At 37.9% G+C, this 21,737-nt stretch overlaps 1 protein-coding gene and 1 long non-coding RNA gene across 4 annotated transcripts in view; one reads left to right on the top strand and one right to left on the bottom strand.

The window, feature by feature from the left end:
* Positions 1 to 8,265: 8,265 nt before the first annotated feature.
* Positions 8,266 to 19,756, top strand: LOC105515804. The gene is made up of 4 exons (XR_001002391.1): positions 8,266 to 8,646; positions 8,786 to 8,892; positions 12,966 to 13,098; positions 19,088 to 19,756. It is a non-coding gene; the product is annotated as an uncharacterized LOC105515804 (long non-coding RNA).
* HMMR (hyaluronan-mediated motility receptor (RHAMM)) overlaps positions 10,390 to 21,737 on the bottom strand; it is a 33,740-nt gene continuing 22,392 nt past the window's right edge. For all 3 annotated transcript variants that reach the window (XM_011947732.1, XM_011947729.1, XM_011947730.1), the window contains 6 exons: positions 19,571 to 19,717; positions 19,186 to 19,338; positions 18,993 to 19,092; positions 18,113 to 18,289; positions 11,789 to 11,951; positions 10,390 to 11,217 (listed from right to left, as the gene is read on the bottom strand). In XM_011947732.1, coding sequence (XP_011803122.1) covers positions 11,198 to 11,217; positions 11,789 to 11,951; positions 18,113 to 18,289; positions 18,993 to 19,092; positions 19,186 to 19,338; positions 19,571 to 19,717 — 760 coding nt within the window. In that variant the 3' untranslated portion in view covers positions 10,390 to 11,197. The remainder of the gene's footprint in view (positions 11,218 to 11,788; positions 11,952 to 18,112; positions 18,290 to 18,992; positions 19,093 to 19,185; positions 19,339 to 19,570; positions 19,718 to 21,737) is intronic.

Here is a 21,737-nt window from a genome sequence, read left to right as displayed (position 1 = left end):
TCAAGACAGGGTCTCCCTCTGTCACCCAGGCTGGAGAACAGGGGTGCCATCACAGCTCACTGCAGCCTGGAACTCCTGGGCCACACGTAATTCTACAGCCCAGCCTCCCAAGCAGCTAGGACCACAGGCGTGCACAACCACAACCAGCTAATTAAAAAAATTGTTTTTTGTGTTTAGAGACAGGGTCTTGCTATTGGGAGGGGAAATCTCTCTCTCTCTCTCTCTCTCTCTATATATATATATATATATATATATGAAAAGGACTAATATTCAGAGCAATTAACTCCTACAACTGGATAATTTAAAAAAAAAACAAGTTCTAAAATGGACAGAAGTTTTTAACAGACACTTGTCATGTCAGACCTCTATTGACTCCAACAGGAATGGCATCGTGTATGAGAGGTTGAAGAAAAGACCCAGAGACAGTGAACCAGATATAGGGTTTATTGAGGGAACTTAAATACAAGGACAGTCCAGTGGCAGTGGGCTGGACAGGAGAACCACTGCCGTTTGTAAAAAGTATGGTTTATATAGCATTTTCCACCTAGCAACCTCCATTTAACCCATAACAAAGGGCCTCCATCACCTGTACAGCTTGTGTTGCAAGGGATGAACCAGGGACTCAGATGTCCTCCATAGATAAGGAGTGAATATTCGCCTTGGCCATTCCTGAATTCTTTAGCTCCAAGCATACATTCTTCTTAGACCACAGGGTCATTCTCAGGGTATGCTTAAAGTTACTGCTGTCAGGCGGATCTGCCATACAACGCTATTTATTGATTTATTAATTATTGAGACAGAGTCTTACTCTGTCTGCCAGGCTGGACTGCAGTGGCACGATTTCGGCTCACTGCAACCTCCGCCTCCCGGGTTCAAGCAATTCTCCTGCCTCAGCCTCCCGAGTAGCTGGGATTACAGGTGTATGCCACCACACCCAGCTAATTTTTGTATTCTGAGTAGAGTCAGGGTTTCACCGGGTTGCTCAGGCTCGAGCTCCTAACCTCAAATGATCCGCCTGCCTTGGCCTCCCGAGGTGCTGGGATTACAGGCATGAGCCACCACGCCCGACCCGGACAACACTTTAAAAAGGAAGATATACGAATAGCCGATAAGCACATAAAAAGATGCTCAACATTAGAGAAGCAAATTAAAACCACATGAAGATACCATTACATACCTAACAGAATGGCCAAAGTTAAAGACTGAAAGCATCAAATGATAATATAAAGGAGGCAAATTTTACTTCTGTCTTTTCAGGGTTTTTCAGCTAGACTTAAGAATTCAATTAAGGTAGATCAACAGGAAAAAAGCATACAAATCTATTTTATACAAGCTTTATGTGGCATAGGTCCTTCCTAAGAAAGTGAAGACCCAAAGATGCAGTTAGAGTTGCAATTAAATACCAAATTAGACAGAGTACTAAATTGTGAAAAAGTAACTACATTTTTTGAGGCTAGAAGATCAGTTATTTTAATAAGGTTGGTACAGAATTATCTGGCATTAACTTCCTGTCTTTGGTGATAGGAATGTTACTTTACTTCTTGTATGGGAGGGCATCTTTCATGTGGGAATGTCATCTCCTGCTTTTAAGAAACAGAAAAGTCACAGTGATCTTCTTGTGCCTGCTGTTTTTTAAGTATCTTTAACTTAAAATAGTCAAAATGCCAGGGTGGCATATTTTGGGATAGCATATTCTCAACTCCTTCACTAACAAGCATTTTGAATAACTAGAATGCTCTTATTGCTAGAGGGAGTATAAAATGATAAAACCACTTTAGAAAACTGAAAGTTTTTATAAAGTTACATGTATGCCTTAGAGAAATAAGAACAATAAGAAAAAAAAAAAAGGAAGAAAATAAAATAAAATAAAGTTAAACATACACCTATTCTGGCCGGGTACAGTGGCTCACGCCTGTAATCCCAGCACTTTGGGAGGCCAAGGCCGGTGGATCATGAGGTCAGGAGTGCGGGACCAGCCTGACCAACATGGTGAAACCCCGTTTTTACTAAAAAAAAAATACAAAAATTAGCCCAGTGTGGTGGTGCGTGCCTGTAATCCCAGCTACTCAGGAGGCTGAGGCAGGAGAATTGCTTGAACCTGGGAGGTGGAGGTTGCAGTGAGCTGCGATCGTGCCACTGTACTCCAGCCTGGGTGACAGAGAGAGACTCCATCTCAAAAAAAGAAAACCAAAAACAAACAAAAAACATACACTTATTCCATGACCCAGTAATTCCACTTCTAGGTGCTTACCCAAGAGAAATAAAATATATGTTTATAAAGACTCACACAAGAATATTCATAGCAGCTTAATTCAAAACAGATTAAAACTGGAAACAACATAAACATCCATCAGCAGACGAATGGGTAAACAAATTGTGGTGTATCCATACTGTGGAATATTACTTAGCTATACAAAGAAATGAACTGTGTAAATGAATCTCGAAGTCATTATGATGAGTAAAAGAAACTAAATACAAAAAAGTATGATTTTACTTATGTGAAATTCTAAAATAGATTAAATTAATTTATCGTCATCTTGTCTCCCAAACCTAATCTTCCTCTTAACCTCCCAGGTTTGTCTGAAAGATACTATTATACTGATTAACTCAGCTAGATTCAAGTATGCATATGAAAATTTATTAGGGGATAAAGATAGTAAATTTAAAATGGATCATTAAAAAAATCAGGCTGTCAGTGCTTTGTGTGGAAACTGAAAAAAAAAAGACTGGATTCTAATTTACTTATACTAAAATAAGTTATTTACAAATTTAAAAAGTTGAACTATTGTTTCATTTATCATGGTTAAAAAAAGTTAAACTAAAAAAGATGAACAAAAGCATGAGTATATATAAAATAATCTTGATGTGAGGAAACCTTTTATAAGCATATTATGCCATTTTAGAAACCAAAAGGGAAAATATCAATAAATTAAGCCACATAGATTATTGTAAACAGCTGCACAACAACGATAATGATAATTAACAAAGCCAAAAGACAAACTGAAGGAAAATAAGATCAAATGTGAAAAGCAATTCACAGTTGATAAAAGTCAAAAGACAAAAAACACGTAGAACAACATGCTGGAACTTACCAGTAGTCAAGAAAATGAAAATTAAACTTGACAATATTTTAAATTAACAGATTGAAAAATATCTGAAGACTAAAGCTTTCTATTAAAAAGTAATATTTTTGTCTACTTTGTTAACTATGGTGTTTATTTGTCAAGATAGGCTAGTTTTACACTAGGGTGACAAATCCAAGATCACAGTGCTTAACCTTAGAAAGTTTTTACTTACCAGTCAGGCTATACATCAGAGAAGTCAGCCAGATCTCTGCATCACACAGTTTCCCAGAGAGCAGGTCCAGGGAGCTTCCTCCCTTCAGTGGCTTCAAAAATATGTAAGAGAACATTCCAGGCAGATGAATCAAGTGCACAGAAGATAGGCCTACTCAGCCTGATGTGCTCAAGCTTCTGTAAGGAGTCCAGTGTGGCTAAAAAGAATAAAATAGGGAAAGCTGGGCCAGGTGGCTGACACCTGTAATCCCAACACGTTGGGAGGCTGAGGCATGTAGATTGCTTGAGCCCAGGAGTTTGAGACCAGCTTGGGCAACATGATGAAACCCCATCTTTATAAAAAAAAAAAAGCAAAAAAATTAGTTGAACGTAGTGGCACATAGCTGTAGTCCCAGCTGCTTGGGAGGCTGAACTGGGAGAATCACTTGAGCCTGGGAGGTTGAGGCTGCAGTGAGCTTCAGTCTGGACAACACAGCAAGACCCTATCTTAAATAAATAAATAAATAAATAAAAGGAGAAGGAGAAGGAAAAAAGCCAGAGAGGGAAGTGAGTGGAAGTGTGAGATTGTAGATCTGTTAGGGCCTTTTGGGCCACTGGAAAGACTTACTTCAGCTTTCACTTTTGGCATATCCAGACATCTGCCACAGACTGAATAATCCTTTAACGACAGATCGGGTTATTTTACTACTTGCTTACAACCTTTCAGTAACTTCCCATCTACAAGGCCCTGCAGGATCTGTGCCCCATCTTTGATTCCACTTTCCTTGTCTGCCCTTCTCCTCAAATAGTATACACCCCAATCTTAATTAGACTCTCATGTTTTCCTCTCTCATAGTATCGTATACCTTTATTTTATAGCATTTAAAAAGTGTATGTGACCGTTATTTACTTCACATCTGTCACCTTTCATTTAAAAACTTAAGGGCCAACGTCGTGTTCTACTCTGTGTATCAGCACCAAATTCAGTCCCTGGCACAGGATGAATATTTTATAAATATTTTTGAATATATAAATGAATGAATAAATGAAATGCAGTATAATCAAAATCAAAAGCATGACTTATAGATGAATCTATTTTATCCTCAGATCATTAAATTCTTAAGTGTGTAAATATATGAAGATAATACTTTTTAAAATTGTTTCTCCCAGAAAAGAGAATTGATTTTAAACAATTCAAATCAGTTGGCTATATGTATATAATTATTCACTTGTTAAAGATAATTAGTTTGCTTTTCACTCCTTTTCTTGAAAACTACAAAGTCCCAATGGAAGAAGAGACAGGTTGGAAAATGGATGAATGTTACTGTGGCTAGAGATGAAGAGACAAGGTATTGACCCCACCCTCTTTGTTGTAACAGTTTCTGGAAAATCTATTTGTCAACATTTGCCTTGTGATGGGAGATTAGATGACTCCTAATTTAAAGGACTGATGAATAACCTACAGTTAGAGTCTCAAGTAAAACCTTCCTAAGGATAGGTGTCTTGGGGTCCAGCTTCACCCACAAATAGGTTCTGCGGCCTTGTTTCACATTGTCACCACCTCTGTTGTCCTTCTCACCCTGTTTTAGCGGGTGTTCACATAGAAGTCATGAACAGCAGCAAGAAGAGGATCTGAAAGAATGATACTGAGGAAGGAGGCAGGGCATCCTGACCTCTGTCCTCTCTTGTCAACAGTGTGACACATGAACAAGTATTCAAGGTTAAAGGCTATTGTAGATGAATTGGGCATGAGTTAGACTAGACAGAACAAACATGAGTTTGTTCAGTTCCCAAACCCAGTGTGATGTTTAATTGGGATGTTTAATTTTTATACATCAACTTGACTAGATCATGGGCTGACTGTGGGCACTACTTCAGGGAGTGTCTGTGAGGGTGTTTCTGAATGAGGTTAATATTTGAATTAGTGGATGCACTAAAGCTGACTGAGGGTCCATTGAGGGCTGAGTAGAACAAAAAACAGAGGAAGGGAGAATTAATCCCTTCTTCGTGACTGAGCTGGAATATCAGTCTTTTGCTGACCTTGGACTGAGACTTACACCCTCTGCTCTGATGGTTCTCAGGCCTTCAAGTTTGTGCTGCACACCACCTGCTTTCCTGGGTCTCCAGCCTGCAAATGGCAGGTTGCAAGCCTTCTCAGCCTTCATAATCATGTCAGCCAATTCCTCATACTAAATCAACTTTTCTGTGTATCTCTTACTGGTTCTGTTTCTCTGGAGAACTGTGGCTAATACAGATGTTGGTACCAAGAGTTGCTCTAGGGGGACAGAATATTAAGGATGAGTTTCTTGATGGTTCCAGAGTTTTTGGAATTGATCTTATTAAATAAATTTTTATCTTATTAAATATCTTATTAAATATGTTAATAAGATCTTATTAAAGATGTTATTAAATCTTTAATAACATCTTTTATGTTATTAAGACATATCTTACTCTGAATTTATTAAAGATGTTAACGATTCTTTCCAGTTAGTAAAGTGAGCACTGAGTGCATAGCATGATCTAGCAATAGAAATACACAAAATAATTGCATTGGCTACTCCTAATCAACCAGTTATAAGAGGCAAGGAGCTGGTTAACTGTGTATATGATTTTTTTGGGGGGATTTTTGGAAAACTAATTGTTGATAACTGTTATGAAACCTTGTTCTTGTCTTCTTAGTCTAAAAGAACTTAAGAGACAGTGAAGAAGATGCAGTATAAAGCAATTCATTGCAAAGGAGAAATAATATTTTGAAAGTGAAGTGCACAATAGATAGTACACCCTTAGAGAGGGGATTCAGTACAGGCCACTGGTAAGGATGAGACCGCAAAGACTGGCACTAGGGAGACTCCCTTTCTGGGAGTCTTACATGATTAATCATAAAGGGGTGGGAAGAGGTGTTACTAGTAAGCATGTTCTGGTCCTCTGGGTGCACAAGAGCAGTAGCTGTACATGCTTGTTCATGCATCGCATGTCTCATTAGCATCTTAAATCTCCACCCAGTGGTGGGTTTTTTAATATTATAATGAGCAAAGGGTCAGTCTGAGGACATGTAAAATCAAAATGTGCATGCTGTGTACAGGGAAATGTCTTACTGAAGATAGCTTTGCTTGAATTAGCTTGACTACAATGTGAATGCTGGGGCTTATTTTGTTGAAGTGTGTGGTGTAGTAAGCCACAGTTGCTGCATACCATGGGCATGTTTACTTCCTTGACTACCTATTCTGCCTCATAATGAGTATAATGAGGATAGTTGGTTGTTTCTAATGTCACTGGATAAAGTGGTGCTAAAAAAGGTGAGTGTAGGGATTTTTATTCCCAGCTCAAGTGATCCATAAATAATCTGAAAGCTTCTACATACACCCTGAAGAAAACCCTATCTCCTGTATTCCCAAAGCCGAGACTGTTGAAAATCAAACACGGCATCTCATCCTGTGACTGGCTGAATTACAACACAAATTAGAATTCCAGCCTTGCAGAGTGACTATTGTTAAAAAGAAGGCACTTACTGAAAAAAAATGGGATTCTATAAATTAGAATTTGGACATGTAGGAAGACCTTGATGAAGCTGGGGACATTAAGCCCCTAAATTCTGATCAGTCTTCTTTGCTGGTGGAGAGGCTTCTCAACCCCAGTGGAAGCAGCTTCTCCATTTCCAGTGATAGTACCCTCCAACCTGACTGAGATGATTAACACTGCATCGCCTGAGGAAATTGTAATGGTCTCCTTTGAGGCAGTTGATATGCAAGACAATGCCCATTCTCCTCCAGAACCACTTCCACCACCCTTCTTTGCTTCTAGACCTGAAACTAGACAGGAACAAAGTGTTACCCATGAAGAGATGTGCTATACTCCTAAGAGTTACTCAAAGTCTCTAATTTATACAGACAAAAATCTGGGAACATATGCGAGAATGGATAATAAAAGTGTTGGAAAATGATAGAAGGAACAAAAAGTTGGATCAGGTCAAATTTCTTGACATGGGCTCACTAAGCAAAGATTCTGCATTTAACACTGCAGCTTGGGGAATTAGAAAGGGTGCTCACAGTTTGATAGGCTTACTGAAACATGGAAAAGATGAATTGGAAGTGCTGGACATGCCTTGGTTTAATCTAGAGGATGGGATTAAAAGGTTTAGGAATATTGGGAAATTGGAGTAGATTTTTCATTTAAGAACTACTCATCCACACTGGGAATGTCAAGAAAGTATACCTTGCACCAATATTATGAGAAATAAATTTGCGAGGAGCGTTCCAGCATCTTTTTCAGAACTCTGTGATGGCTCTTCTCTGTAGGCCAGAGCTCACTGCAGCCACTGAACTGGAAAACCTAAATATAATGGAAGTAACATATCCCAGGGTGGCATGGGTCAAGTAATGGGACTCAACCACCAAAGGCAAGGTGAAGTGGTTATCATAATGACAGAGCCAAAGGAACAATCAGAATAATCTGACTTGTGTAGACCTGTGCTTTGGCTAGTTGATCATGTTTTTCCTAGAAGTAAAATAGATAGGAAGCCTACTAAAGTCTTACTTGATCTGTATAAGCAGAAAACTTCTGTCAAGTGACAAAAGTTGAGCTTGAATCATAAAAACAGAGAATCGTGGTCCCTTAATTCCCAGACTTGAGCCACTTCATAGAGCCAAAACCCTTCGATTGAAGGGGAGGACCTCAAGGGGACCCTGGTCCATAACCAAATGTTTATACTGTTAGTCTTTCTCCTAGTCCTCCCCAAAGGGACGTACAGCCTTTTACCAATGTAACTGTGCATTAGAAAAAGGAAATAATCAGATCTTTAGTGAACTAGTGGACACTGGCTCTGAAGTGACACTAATTTCAGGAGATCCAAAGTGCTACTGTCAGGGTAGCAGCTTATGGAGGTCAGGGGATCAATAGAGTTTTAGCTTAGTTCCATCTCACAATGGGCCCAGTGAATTCCTGAACCTATTCTGTGGTTATCCCCCAGTTCTAGAATGTATAATTAGAATATAGTCAGCAGCTGACAGAATCCACGCATTGGTTTCCTGACCTATGGAGTGAGGGCTATTATGGTGGAAAAGACCAAGTAGAAGCCACTAGAACTATCTGTACTTAGGAAAATAGTAAACCAAAAGCAATGTTCAATTCCTATAGGGAGTGAAGAGATTAGTGCCACCGTAAGTACTTGAAGGAAGGCTGGGTGGTGATTCCTACCATATCTCCATTCAACTCACCTATTTAGCCTGAGCAGAGGACAGATGGATCTTGGAGAAAAACAGTGGATTATCACAAACTTAACTAGGTGGTGACTTCAATTGCAGCTGCTGTACCAGATGTATTGCTTGAGCAAATTTACATAAACCCTGGTTCCTCATATGCATCTACTGATCTGGCAAAATGCCTTTTCTCCATCCCTATCTAGAAGGCCAACCAGAAGCAGTTTGCTTTTAGCTCGCAAGGCTAGAAACACACCTTTATGTCCTACCTCAGGGTATATCAACTCACCAGCCCTGTCCTAATTTTGTTCACAGGAATCTTTATTGCCTTTTCTTTCCACATCACACTGACCCATTACATTGATGACATTATGCTCACTGGACTTAATGAGTGAGACGTAGCAACTACTCCAGAACTATTGGTAAGACATGTGCATGTCAGAAGTGGGAAGTAAATCCAACAAAAATTCAAAGGCTTTTTCATGTCTCAGTAAAATTTCTAGGGGTCCAGTGGTATGAGGCATATTGAGATACCCCTCCTAAGGTAAGTTTTTGCATCTGCCCCCTCCTACAGCCAGAAGAGGCGTGACATGTGGCAGGCCTCTTTGGATTTTGGAGACATTTACTCATTTGGGTTTGTAACTCTGGCCCATTTACTGAGTGTCTTGAAGAGCTGCTAGTTTGGAGTAGGACTCAGAATAGGAAAAGCTTCTGCAATAGGTTCAGGCTATTGTGTAAGGTGCTTTGTTGCTTGAGACATATGAACTTGCAGATCCAATGGTATTTAAAGTGTCAGTGGCAGATAGAGATGCTGTCGGAACCTTTGGCAGGCCCGTATAGATGAATCTCAGTGCAGACCCTTAGTATTTTGAAGAAAGACCTGCTATCCTATGCAGATAACTACTCTTGAGAAACAGCTCTTGGCCTACTGCTGGGCTTCAGTAGGGACTGAAAGCTTACCATGGTCAATTAAGTTACCACGCGACCTGAGCTGCCCATCATGAGTTGGGTGTTATCTGACCCACATGCCATAATGCTGGGTGTGCACAGCAGGAGTACATCATTAAAGAACATGTTATGTATGTGACTGGGCCCAGGCAGGACCTGAAGGCAAAAGTAAGTTACATGAAGAAGTGACCCAAATGCCCATGGTCCCTGTTCCCTGCTACCTTGCCTTTTTTCTCCCAAGCTCATGGGGAGTTCCCTATGATGAACTGACAGGAATAAATGACATGGGCCTAGTTTATAGATGTTTCTGTGTCATACGTAGGCATCACCTGAAAAGTGGATAGCTACAGTATGCCAGCCCTTCTCTGGGACATCCCTGAAGGACAGTGGTGAAGAGAAATCCTCCCAGTGGGCAGAATTCTGGGCAGTGCACCTGGTTGTTCATCTTGTTACCCCATCTTGGCTAAAAGTAGAAGTCCTGAAGCATTTTATTATTTATTTATATATTTTTTAGAGATGAGGGATCACTATGTTGCTCAGGCTGGTCTTGAATTCCTCCCGCCTCAGCCTCCCAAAGTGTTGGGATTACAGGCGTGAGCCATTGTGCGCAGCTTATTAGACCATTTTATTGGACAATTTTTCTAATTTCTACATTTCTTCTGAATTTAATTTAAAAAATTGCATTTTAAAATTCAACCATGTATTAAGATCTAATAAAATAATTATGAAAAGCAATTCTGACTGATAGTCCCTGTTGGTCGATCAATGAGGACATATTATAAAAAAGGTAGCTTATCGATATCATACCAATGTGCAAAAGAGACATTTTAGAGAGAGATTTACCACTTTCTAAACAGTATCTTTTGTGATTCTGGGGACAAGGTGGTGTGGGTAGGGTAGGGTAGAGATAATAAATACTTCTTATATAGAAGCATTAATGTAACTTCATAAAATACAAGTTGAAAAATTAATTGGTTAAATGACTCACTGTGTAATTTTATTTCATATTACACAAATATTAATCAAATGCTCATTAGACATGTAGATGACAAGCAGTATATGACAAACTCTAAAGAAATAGTTACATGCAGAGTTTCTCAGATTTTCAGTGTATTTAAGAATTAACTGAAGAGTTTGTTAAAAATGCAGGCTTAAGGCCAAATCACAGATTATAATTTCATACAAATAGGATGGAGCCTAAGAACCTGTAAATTATTAAACAACTGATTAAAAATGGAGAGGTTCCTATGAAGTTAGGCTTGTTCTTAAATTTCTTATTTCAGCTAGACAAGTGGAAGGATAATAGGTGAGTATTATCAGAATTGAAGTAGAGGCAAGAATAAACCAAGGTGTTTTAGCCTAGCTAAAGAAGCTCAGACTAGAAAAGACCTCCAGGATCAAGCTGAAAAATCTGGGGATTAGACTCTTGAAACTAAGGTTTCAGAACAGGAGAATAATAATAATATGATACTGACTTTTAAAGGAATATTAAGTTGATGAGATGCATTGTAAGCTGGAAGGCCAGTGAGAGGGTTCAGAATGAGGTGATAAAGGTGAGCATTAGGTAGGAGGTATTTACAAGAAAAGATAAAATCTCAAAAGACACTTTGGTAAAAAATGTTCCTTTCACATATTTAAGGATTGGCAGTTAAAATTAAATACATTATAAAATACCATGTCAAACATAATAACAACATCAATAACAACAATACGAATGAAATAATCTTCAACAGGTTTTTCAGATGTTTACTTCCATGATTCTTGTCACTCCATAGGAGCTCAGTAACAGTTTGTACTGCCTAGAAGAATTATTGAAAAGAAGTATTAGTAATCTAGATTAAAACGAATTTATCCATCGCTATAAACTAAAAAGAGGCCTAGTATCTTCTCTAGGCAGTTGAAGCAATATATTCTGCAAGATCATTTTATTTACATGTCTTTATCATTTCAACCAATTTTAATTTATTGTGAAAGACAAACATTCACAGTCAAGAAATAAGAAATTTACTTCTCCAAAACTACAAATTAGAAAATGATTAAGGACCTAAGAAACATTTAGGTTAAAATGCTAAGGGTATTATAGAGGGAGTAAAATTGGGGAGTGTGGACAGGGGCAAAATAGTCAGGCAAAGCTTCAAGGAAGATATAATTTGACCCAGCCTTGAAAAACAGGCAGAATCCAGGTATACAGAAAAGAAAGTATAGGAGGAGGAAAAAAACAGTCATTTGTACACAACAGTCTCAGTAAGAATTGCTTTTATCAGAAGGTGTCAACAAATTTTCACAGTTCATAAGATGGATGACTTACTAAATGCTGTGAAAGCAAATCCAAAGGAAGAGGACCCTTTTATATATTTATTCATGTCTTACCTTCTTTTAATGGGGTTTTCAGGGCAAAATTTTCTTTACTTTCATGATGAAAAGCCTTTGAAGGATCAAAGTGTTTGATACCTAGGACTTTATTCAATTCCTCTTGAAGTTTTCTCTCACTTTGTTTTTTTTTAGCAAGCTGACAGCGAAGTTTTGATACTTCCTAGGTAAAAAAAAAAAATAATAGGTAATAAACAATTATTAAAGATTATGTCAGTGAAATGTGTTACCAATGTTGTGGGCAAATTCCAAAGTTGTTTATGTACTATCACACCCAATGGCAAAAATCACTGCTAGACAGACGCTTTAAGACTGAATTACAAAATGACTTGAAACAGCTGTGACAAAGGAGATACAGTCTTTTAAATCTCCTTGCCCCTCTACAGCTACAAAGCTATTTTTCTGATAAAAGTTCAACTCAAAAGTAATTGCTGAGATGGACTTCTGGCATGACAGCATGAAAGTTCTGCTGACCTGCTCCCTAGTGAAACTAAAAGTTATAAAATGTTAACCAGTTAAAGCCTCTGAAAATTGACCTAAGGGAAAAACAGCAAATGAAGAAACGTCTATTCAAGAAAATCTGCAAAAATTTGGTGAGAAAGATGAAAGTCTGCAGTATTTAAGCCAAAACTCCTTCCCCTCTTCCCACTCCCAGCTTAGCAAGGCAAAGTCCATGCCAGACAGCTACGGTCAAAAGCACAGGGCCCTCTTTTCCCCCAACTATGAGTCAGAAGCTTCCCTCCCAAGAGGACCAGGACATCAGAGTTTCTCATCTTGTCCCCAGCTTCCTGTGGCTGTGGTTATATCTTGGACAAATGCAGTTGTGAGGTGGGGGATCCCTTCCTCCACTCAGCCCCATTCATGGAACAGGGGCTCACCTTGGGCACGGCGTGTTGAAAATGCTGGGCCCCTGATCACCCTTTCTCTGGCTCATGAGGGGGATGGTTCTACACCAGGAGAGGTGAGTCAAGAGGGCCTGAGGCGATTCCTCATCTCTTCCCCACAAGTCCACTGAAAACTCAGCTCCTAGGGCAGAGATGTCTCTCAGAGAGAAAACTGCCATTGTCCCCAATTTCAATTCTAGTTCTGGCTCAGAGATATTGTCAGGGGAGGGGGAAAGGAGGGCGGAAAAGACAAGTAGGCCATAAAACAGGTAGCTCCTCATTTCTTTTCAAAGGAACTGACTTCATCTGCAACAGAGCTTGGAGAAGCTGAAGCCTAACGGTGCTCTAAAGCAGGGGTCCCCAACTTCTGGGCTACAGATGGATACCCGTCCATGACCTGCTAGGAATCAGGCTGCAGAGCAGGAGGTGAATGGTGAGCCAGGAAGCATAAGCATTACCCCCTGAGCTCCTCCTCCTGTCAGATCAGCTTCAGCATTAGATTCTCATAGGAGTGTGAACCCTATTGTGAAGTGCACGTGTGAGGGATCTAGGTTGCATGTGCCTGATGAGAATCTAATGCCTGATGATCTGAGGTGGAATAGTTTAATCGCAAAACCATCCACACCAACCAATCACGAGCTGGGTGATCCGGTCTGTGTAAGAATTGCCTTCCACAAAAATGGTCCCTGGTGCCAAAAAGATTGGGCACCATGAAAGAACAGTGGTGGTTATAGTGATAGAGAATTGGGAGGAGATTTAAGATATAGGCTCAACAGCAGACTAGTTAGTTTGCAGGAGAAAAGTAGGGAATAAGACAGCTGGGACAAGCCCTTCTGTAGTCAGAATAAATATCCAGCACTGCTTTCAGATGCAATCCCTACAGAGGGGCCAGAATTTGATTGGATTAGTTGACAGAGCACTTTATGCCCTAGGGCACTGTTGAAAATAATAAAGCAAGGAGCCAGGATCTACTGGAGTTTACAGCCCACTATGTTCACAGAAAGAGAGGAAGGCAACCCTACCAAAGCAAGTGTCATCCCAGGGTAATTGTGGACATACCTAAAACTGTACCTCCCTGCACAGCAACATCAGAGGCACAACACTGTTGGGGACTGGGGAAGTAGTAGGATAGGCTTCACTAAAATCATTGAGCTGCTCATCATTAGGCAAATAAGCAAATAAAAAGCCCCAAAAGGAGGGGGAGCTGTACCCAGAAATGCTATAATATATGATCTAAAAATTTACTCTCCAATGAAAAATTACAAGGCATGCCAGGAAACAGAAAAGTATAACCTATACATTTGGACTAAAGGAGAAAAAATGTCTTTGAGAGTAATTGGATGTTGGATTTTTCAGCCATTAAACAAGGGCTGAAAAACCACCTACTGAGCACTATCCTGACTACCTGGGTGATGGGACCAGTCATACCCTAAACCTCAGTATCATGCAATGCACCCATGTAACAAATCTGCATATGTACCCCCACATCTAAAATAAAAGATGAAATTATAAAAAAGAAAAGTTCTTGGCCAGGTGCAGTGGCTCAAGCCTATAATCCCAGCACTCTGAGAGGCCAAAGCAGGTAGATTGCTTGAGCCCAGGAGTTCCAGACCAGCCTGGGCCACATGGCAAAACTCTGTCTCTACAAAAAGTAGAAAAATTAGCCAGGTGTGGTGGTGCACACCTGTAGTCCCAGCTACTTGGGAAGCTGAGGTGGGAGGATCACCTGAGTCCAGGGAGGTCGAGGCTGCAGTGATCTGTGATTGCATCACTGCACTCCAGCCTGATGACAGAGTGAGATCCTGTCTCAAAAAAAACCCAAAAACCAACCAAACAAACAAAAATAAAGTTCTTTCTCTACTAAAAATTTTAAAAAAGAAAGAAACTTAAATAAAAAAAGACTCAAATTACTAGAATCAGAAATAAAGAGGAGCCATTACTACTGACCTTACAGAAATAAAAGATACTATAAAGGAATACTGTGAACAATTATATACCAACCAATTAGACACATTTATAGAAAGACATAAACTACTCAAGAAGAAAACCGACTCAAGAAGAAAGAGATAATCTGAATAAGCCTGTATCAAGTAATGATATTGAATTAGTAATAAAAAAATATTCACAAGAAAAGCCCAGGTCCAGATGGCTTCACCAATAAATTCTACCACATATTCTATGAAGAATTAATACCAATTATTCAAAAACCATTCCACATAGAAAAGAAGGAACATTTCTCAATTCATTTTATGATGTCACCATTACCCTGATACCAAAATGAGACAGACATTAAAAAAACAAAAACAAAACAAAGAAAACCCACAGACCAGTATCTCCTAGGAATATGGGCCAAAAAAACCCTCAGCAACATATAAAAATAATTATATGCCATAACCAAGTGGGATTTATCTCAGAAGGTTAGATTAACATCTAAAAATCAATTAATAAAACATATCATATCAACAGAATAAAAAACAAATTACATGATAATCTCAATAGAAATAGAAGCAGCACTTGATAGAATTCATCACCCTTTCATGTAAAAATGTTCAACAAACTAGGAAACAGAAGGGAACTTCCTCAACTTGATAAAGAGCATCTGTGACAAATCAACATCTTTGTTTTTTAGAGATGGAGTTTCGCTGTTGTCTCCCAGGCTCAATGGCTCCATCTCGGTTCACTGCAACCTCTGTCTTCTGAGTTCAAGAGATTCTCCTACCCAAGTAGCTGGGATTACAGGTGCCTGCCACCACACCTAGCTAATTTTTGTATTTTTAGTAGAGATGAGGTTTCACCATATTGGCCAGGCTTGTCTCAAACTCCTGACCTCAGGTGATCCACCTGCCTTAGCATCCCAGAGTGCTGGGATTACAGGCGTCAGCCACTGCGCCTGGCTGACAAATCAACATCTAATAATGTCACTCTACATACATCATATAGCTAACATCATATATCATGGAGAAAGACTCAATGCTTTCCCCCTAGATCAGGAACAAAGCAAGGCTGTCCATCCATTTTCATTACTTCTAAATTCAACATTGTATTATACTACAGGTTTTAGCCAGAGATATTAGACAAGAAAAAGAAATAAAAGGCATCCAGATTGGAAAATAAGTAAAACTATCTCTATTTGCAAAAGACATGATCTTCCACAAGAACATCCTAAGGAATCCACTAAAAAACTATTAGAACTAAAATGAGTTTAGCAAGTATGCAGGGTACAAGATAAATATATTAAAATCAATTGTATTTCTATACACTTGCAATGAACAATCCAAAAATGAAATTAACAATTTCATTTACAATAGCATCAAAAAGAATAAAATAGTAATAAATTTAACAAAAGAAGTGGAAAACTTATACTCTGAAAACTACAAAACATTGTTGAAAGAAGTTAAATGAGATCTAAATACTTGGAAAAATATCCCATATTCATATATTAGAAGACTTAACCTAGTAAAGATAATAATATGTCCCAAACTGATCTATAGATTCAATGCCGTTCCCATCAGAATCCCAGCTGGTTTCTTTGTAGAAAAACTGATTCCAGGCTGGGCACAGTGGCTCACGCCTGTAATCCCAGCACTTTGGGAGGCCGAGGTGGGCGGATCACGAGGTCAGGAGATTGAGACCATCCTGGCTAACACAGTGAAACCCTGTCTCTACTAAAAATACAAAAAATTAGCTGGGCATGGTGGTGGGCACCTCTAGTCCCAGCTGCTTGGGAGGCTGAGGCAGGAGAATGGCGTGAACTCGGGAGGCGGAGCTGGTGGTGAGCTGAGATCGCACCACTGTACTCCAGCCTGAGTGACACAGTGAAATGCCATCTCAAAAAAAAAAAAAAAAAGAAAAACTGATTCCAAAATCACTATAGAATTGCAAGAGGTCCAGAATAGACAAAACCATATTGAAAACTACAAAGAGGACTCACGCTTCCTGATTTCAAAACTTAGTACAAAACAACGGTAATCAAGACAGTGTGGTGGCACATAGATGTATAGATCAATGGAAGACAGTTGAGAGTCTAGAAATAAACCCATACATGTACAGTCTAAATGATTTTTTAATTGGATGCTAACTCCATTAACTGGAGGCAAGAATATTCTCTTTAAAAAATAGTGTGGGGACTATTGCATGTCCACATGCTAAAGAATGAAGCTGGACCCTTACCTCACACTACATACAAAAATTAACTCAAAATCAATCAATAATCTAAATGTAAGAGCTAAAACCATAGATCTCTTAGAAGAAAACACAGGGGTAAATCTTCCTGAATTGGAATTTGGCGGAGGAGATAGATACCAAGGAACAAACAAAAAAATAGACACACTGGACTTCATAAAAGTTTTCTGGGTCAAAAGACATCATCAAGAAAGTGAAAAGACAATGCACAGAATGGGAGAAGATATTTGCAAATAATACATAAGAGACTTGTGTCCAGAATAGATGAAGAATTCTCACAATAATAAAAAGACAAATAATCCAGTTTAAAAATGAGCAGAGTCTGAATAGACATTTCTTTTATGAAGATATACAAATGGCCAGTAAGCACATGAAAAGATGACCAACATTATTACCAATTAAGAAAGTGCAAGTTAAGCCACAATGGGATACCACTTCATACCCAATACAATGGCTAGGATAAAGAAGTGAGATACTAACAAATGTTGGTAAGTATGTGGAGAAATTGGGACCCTCGTATACTGCCTGTAGAATATAGACTGGTATGAGTCATTTTTGAATACAGTCTGACCTTTCTATGGCCATACCACCCTGAACATACCCGATCTCATCAGAATATAGTCTGATACTTCCTGAAATGATTAAACGTAGAGTTATCAAATGATCTGGCAATTTCCCTCCCATTATTTCCCAGGGAAATAAAAACAAATGTCCATACAAAAACTTGTATATGAATGTTTATGGCTATTATTCATAACAGCCAAAATGTGCAAACAAGTGTTTATCAATTGACAAATGAATAAATAAAATGTAGTTTAACCACATAATGAATTATTAGGCTATAAAAAAAAATAAAGTACTCTCCATGGTACAACACAAATGTATAGGATGTCAATTATATCTCGATACATGTTAAAAAATTTAAATGCCCAACTATTTTTGAACACTGCTTCTCTTTATAGCTTTACATCAGGAGTTTGCAGTTTTGCAAATGGAAATAGATATGTAAAGCTTAATGCATTCATCTAATTACTCTACTAATTTTCAATATATTAAGAAGGTAGCTAGAAAACTGTAGAACATTGAAAGCCCATCTGGTCAACATTCTAAAATAAATCCACTAAATCGCAGCCCAATTTTCCTCTATAAACTGTTTTTTTTCTGATACCAAAGATTTTCATTTTATTTAAGTATTATAGTTAGAATAACCCCCACTCCCTCCAATATCTTTAATAAAATGAAATGTCACTTTACAAACCGATTTGAGTTGGCTATTTTCATCTTTCAACTTCACAACATGCTTGATTTTTTGTTTCAAATTCTGATGACCCAATAATTTAGCATATGAATCTCTTATTTTATTTAGCTGTTCCTGAGCTGCACCATGTTCATTCAACAATGCCTGTTTTTCTGCCTCAAAAGCATCTAGTTGTAGCTGAAAAAGATTTTTTAAATAAAGACTTAAAACAGTTTGATCATACTAGTTTCATGTAAACCATAAACACTAAAGAAAATTAAAAACACAAATAAAAACAGGGTATGTTTACATATTCTCAGGGCTCTCCATAGATTCTCTACAAAAATCTTTTAAATTTTGTATTTTTCATTTTAAAGATCATTAAAACAGAGGAAAACAAACAAGATAAAAAAGCCAGCTGGCCAGTTTTATCTGTATCAGTTAGATCACCACATTATAACCAATACTGTACTTCTATCTAAGTTCCAGAATCAGCATTTATTCTTTTTTCTTTTAAAAGATCAGTGTATTGAGAAACAATGAATATTTCCAATAAGGTAAGTCATATCACAAATTAAAATAGGTTAATTATCAAAAGCTCATACCAGGCAAGCCCTCTGAGCCAAACTTTTAAGTTCCTCATTATAGTTTTTTTTTTTAAACCACAAAGGGTCCACTGAAAAAATTATGTCAATTAAATGTGTTAATTATACTTCAAAATGTGGGAAAAAATTATGCATAGTAATTTAACAATAAACCTTTAATAGTGAGCTAAATTGGCACTGTAAGTGCACAGCAAAATGATCTGGCAGAAAACCCAAGTCACTGTCCTCACTATATAATAGGGAACAAAGTGAATTCCTAAAATAAACACAAGTAAGTTTACTCCTAACTGACAAACCTGAAAAGGTTTTGTTTTATTATATAGTTCTTCATAGAGGAGACGCCACTTGTTAATTTCTTCAGTTAATTCTGCTGTTGTATTTTCTTTTCCAGCTTTTCTGCATGGAAAAATTAAATTGAGAAAACATAGTTATTTAAAAAGTAACATCGTAACTGAGTTACAAGGCACTCAGGCTCTAATCACAGAATACCTTCCTTCTTCATCTTCCAGCTGTTTTCTAAAGTCTTCCTCTTGTTGCTTGAGTTGGTTCTGCAAATCAGTTATTTTTTGAAGAAAAGAAACTGTGATTTCTTTAATTTCTGTTTCTTTTAATGCTGACTTGGTCTGCAGATCTAGAAGCATCCTTTAGTTTGAGAGAGAAGAGTTCACTAAACATTTTATAGCCATTTTCATTAATTTCTCCCTTTTTTTAAAAAAAAAAAAACCCAAGGAACTCTTCAAGAAGCATCATTTTTTAACTGAGTAAATTCTTAATTTGCAAATATAAGATGGACAAGAGCAAGCCAAGGGACAGTTACCAGCTGGCTTTCAACATTAAATTGTCTTAATTTATGGCCATTATTTGCTGTATATACCGTGCATATTCTTGATTTGAGCTCTCAGTTGCCAATATCTGATGCTGAACATCCTCTGCATTTTTTCCAGCCTTGGCCACTGTTTCCTGTAATGATGAGTTCTCCAGCTTAAGATCTTCTATCTCACTGGCTGTTAATGCTTTATAGCTTATTAAAAAGAAAAAAAAAGTCAAAGTAGTTTTCTAACTATTACATATGACAATCATAACTGATCAGTTTACATTTTATATACTTTTAGGTAAAACTAAAAAGTTTTTAATGTATTCATGCATTTAACCCAGGTAAGAATTCAGTGTCCTGAGCTAAGTACTAATGAGTTTACATGGCATCTGCTGTGTATTCAAAGAAAAAAAAATCAAGTTTCTGCTAGGTGTAGGAAGTATGCATACAAGAGATGGAAAAGAAATCAACTACCAAACATGAAAATTACTCACAATCAAAAAATAAGAAGTGAGACTAGAGCCTAATGAGTAAGAAAGGCTGGAGCAGAAGCTGGTGGCATGAGGGTCATCAGAGCAGGGCACAGTGGGCTTACCTGGGGGAAGACAGGAACCATTAAAGGTGTCCAAGTAGGTCAGGTGTAGTGGCTCATGCCTGTAATCCCAGCACTCTGGGAGGCCGAGATGGGTGGATCACCTGAAGTCAGGAGTTCGAGACTAGCATGACCAACATGGTGAAACCTCTTCACTACTAAAAACACAAAAAATTAGCCAAGCGTGGTGGCGGATGCCTGTAATCTCAGCTACTCGGGAGGTTGAGGCAGGAGAATCACTTGAACCCGTGAGGTGGAGGTTGCAGTGAGCTGAGATAGTGCCATCGCACTTCAGCCTGGGCAACAAGAGCGAAACTCCATCTCAAAATAAATAAATAAATAAATAAAATAAAAAGGTGTTTAATTAAATGTGTAGCTCACTCTAGAGCTATGAGGAGGATGGATTAAGGCAGGGGAAAGAATAGAAAACTGAAGGATCAACTCTAAAACAATTATTTATCAGCTCAGGTGAGTGATAAAGGAGGCTCAGACTAAGGAGCTGGCAATGGAAAGACACAAGATCTCATTTGGAAGCAGAGTAGAAAAATTCAAGAGATAGATTGAATATTGGGGGTTAGGAAGAGAGAATGAAGGATGACTCTAAGATTTACAGAATGAAAAGCTGGGAAGATGATGTCACTGATTACAATAAAAAACAATGAGAGACTAGGGATAGAAAGCAATGGAAAGATCAAGAGTTGCTTTGGATAGGTTATTAAATTTGGATAATATTAAAAGACAGTACGACATCTGCTTGAAGATGTCAAGTGGGTAACTGGATATGTGAATATGGAGCTGTAAAGAAAGGTCTGGTTTGATGAAATAAATTTTAATACTATGAGTACATGGATGGTGAGTGAAATAACAGAATAGATAAAAACCTCCTGAAGCACTATTCTTCAAACTAACGAGAAGGGAAATTCCTTTACAGGATTGATATTAGCAATAAATACATATGTATAATTTATATATATATATTTATACAATTTATATGTTCTGATACAATAAAAATTATAAATAAAACATATACACATAAATTATTTATCTATCTGTCATAATGTATCACATGTGGGAACAGATCACTGGGGAAACAAGGTACCATTTAATGAATTTAAGGTACAATTAAACTAGGCAATTGGCTGTCCACAGGGAAAACAAAAAATGAATTTGATCTCTATATTGCTACACACATAGAAATCAGTTCTAGGTGGAAAAATGGAAAATGAAATTTTAAAACTTTTAGAAGAAAACTAGTTGAATACCTTTACACCTTGGGATAGAAAGGTCTTAAATGAGAAGCCAAAGTGCCCACACACAGACAAATATTTTAACCATACTGAAATCGAGAATTTCCACTCATCAGAAGAAACTGAAAAGAAAATTAAAAAATAAGCTAAAGTGGCCGAAGATACCTGTAACCCATATGGCTGCTAAAGAAAACCTCTACAAATCAATGAGGAAAAGATGATAACCCTATAGACAAATAAACAAAAGTCATAAACAAGCCTTTTATGGAAAAAGAAAGATGAATTATCCACAATAAGAAGCCATTTTACACTAAGTACACTGGCAAAATTTAAGAAGTCTAATAAGCTTTGGCAAAGAAGATAAATGGACTTATATAACACTAGTGGC

Source organism: Colobus angolensis, unplaced genomic scaffold (assembly GCF_000951035.1).
Source record: "Colobus angolensis palliatus isolate OR3802 unplaced genomic scaffold, Cang.pa_1.0 Scaffold27, whole genome shotgun sequence".
Taxonomy (NCBI): domain Eukaryota; kingdom Metazoa; phylum Chordata; class Mammalia; order Primates; family Cercopithecidae; genus Colobus; species Colobus angolensis.
The sequence above is the reverse complement of the archived record's forward strand: the minus strand, read 5'-3'. Positions and strand labels throughout refer to the sequence as shown.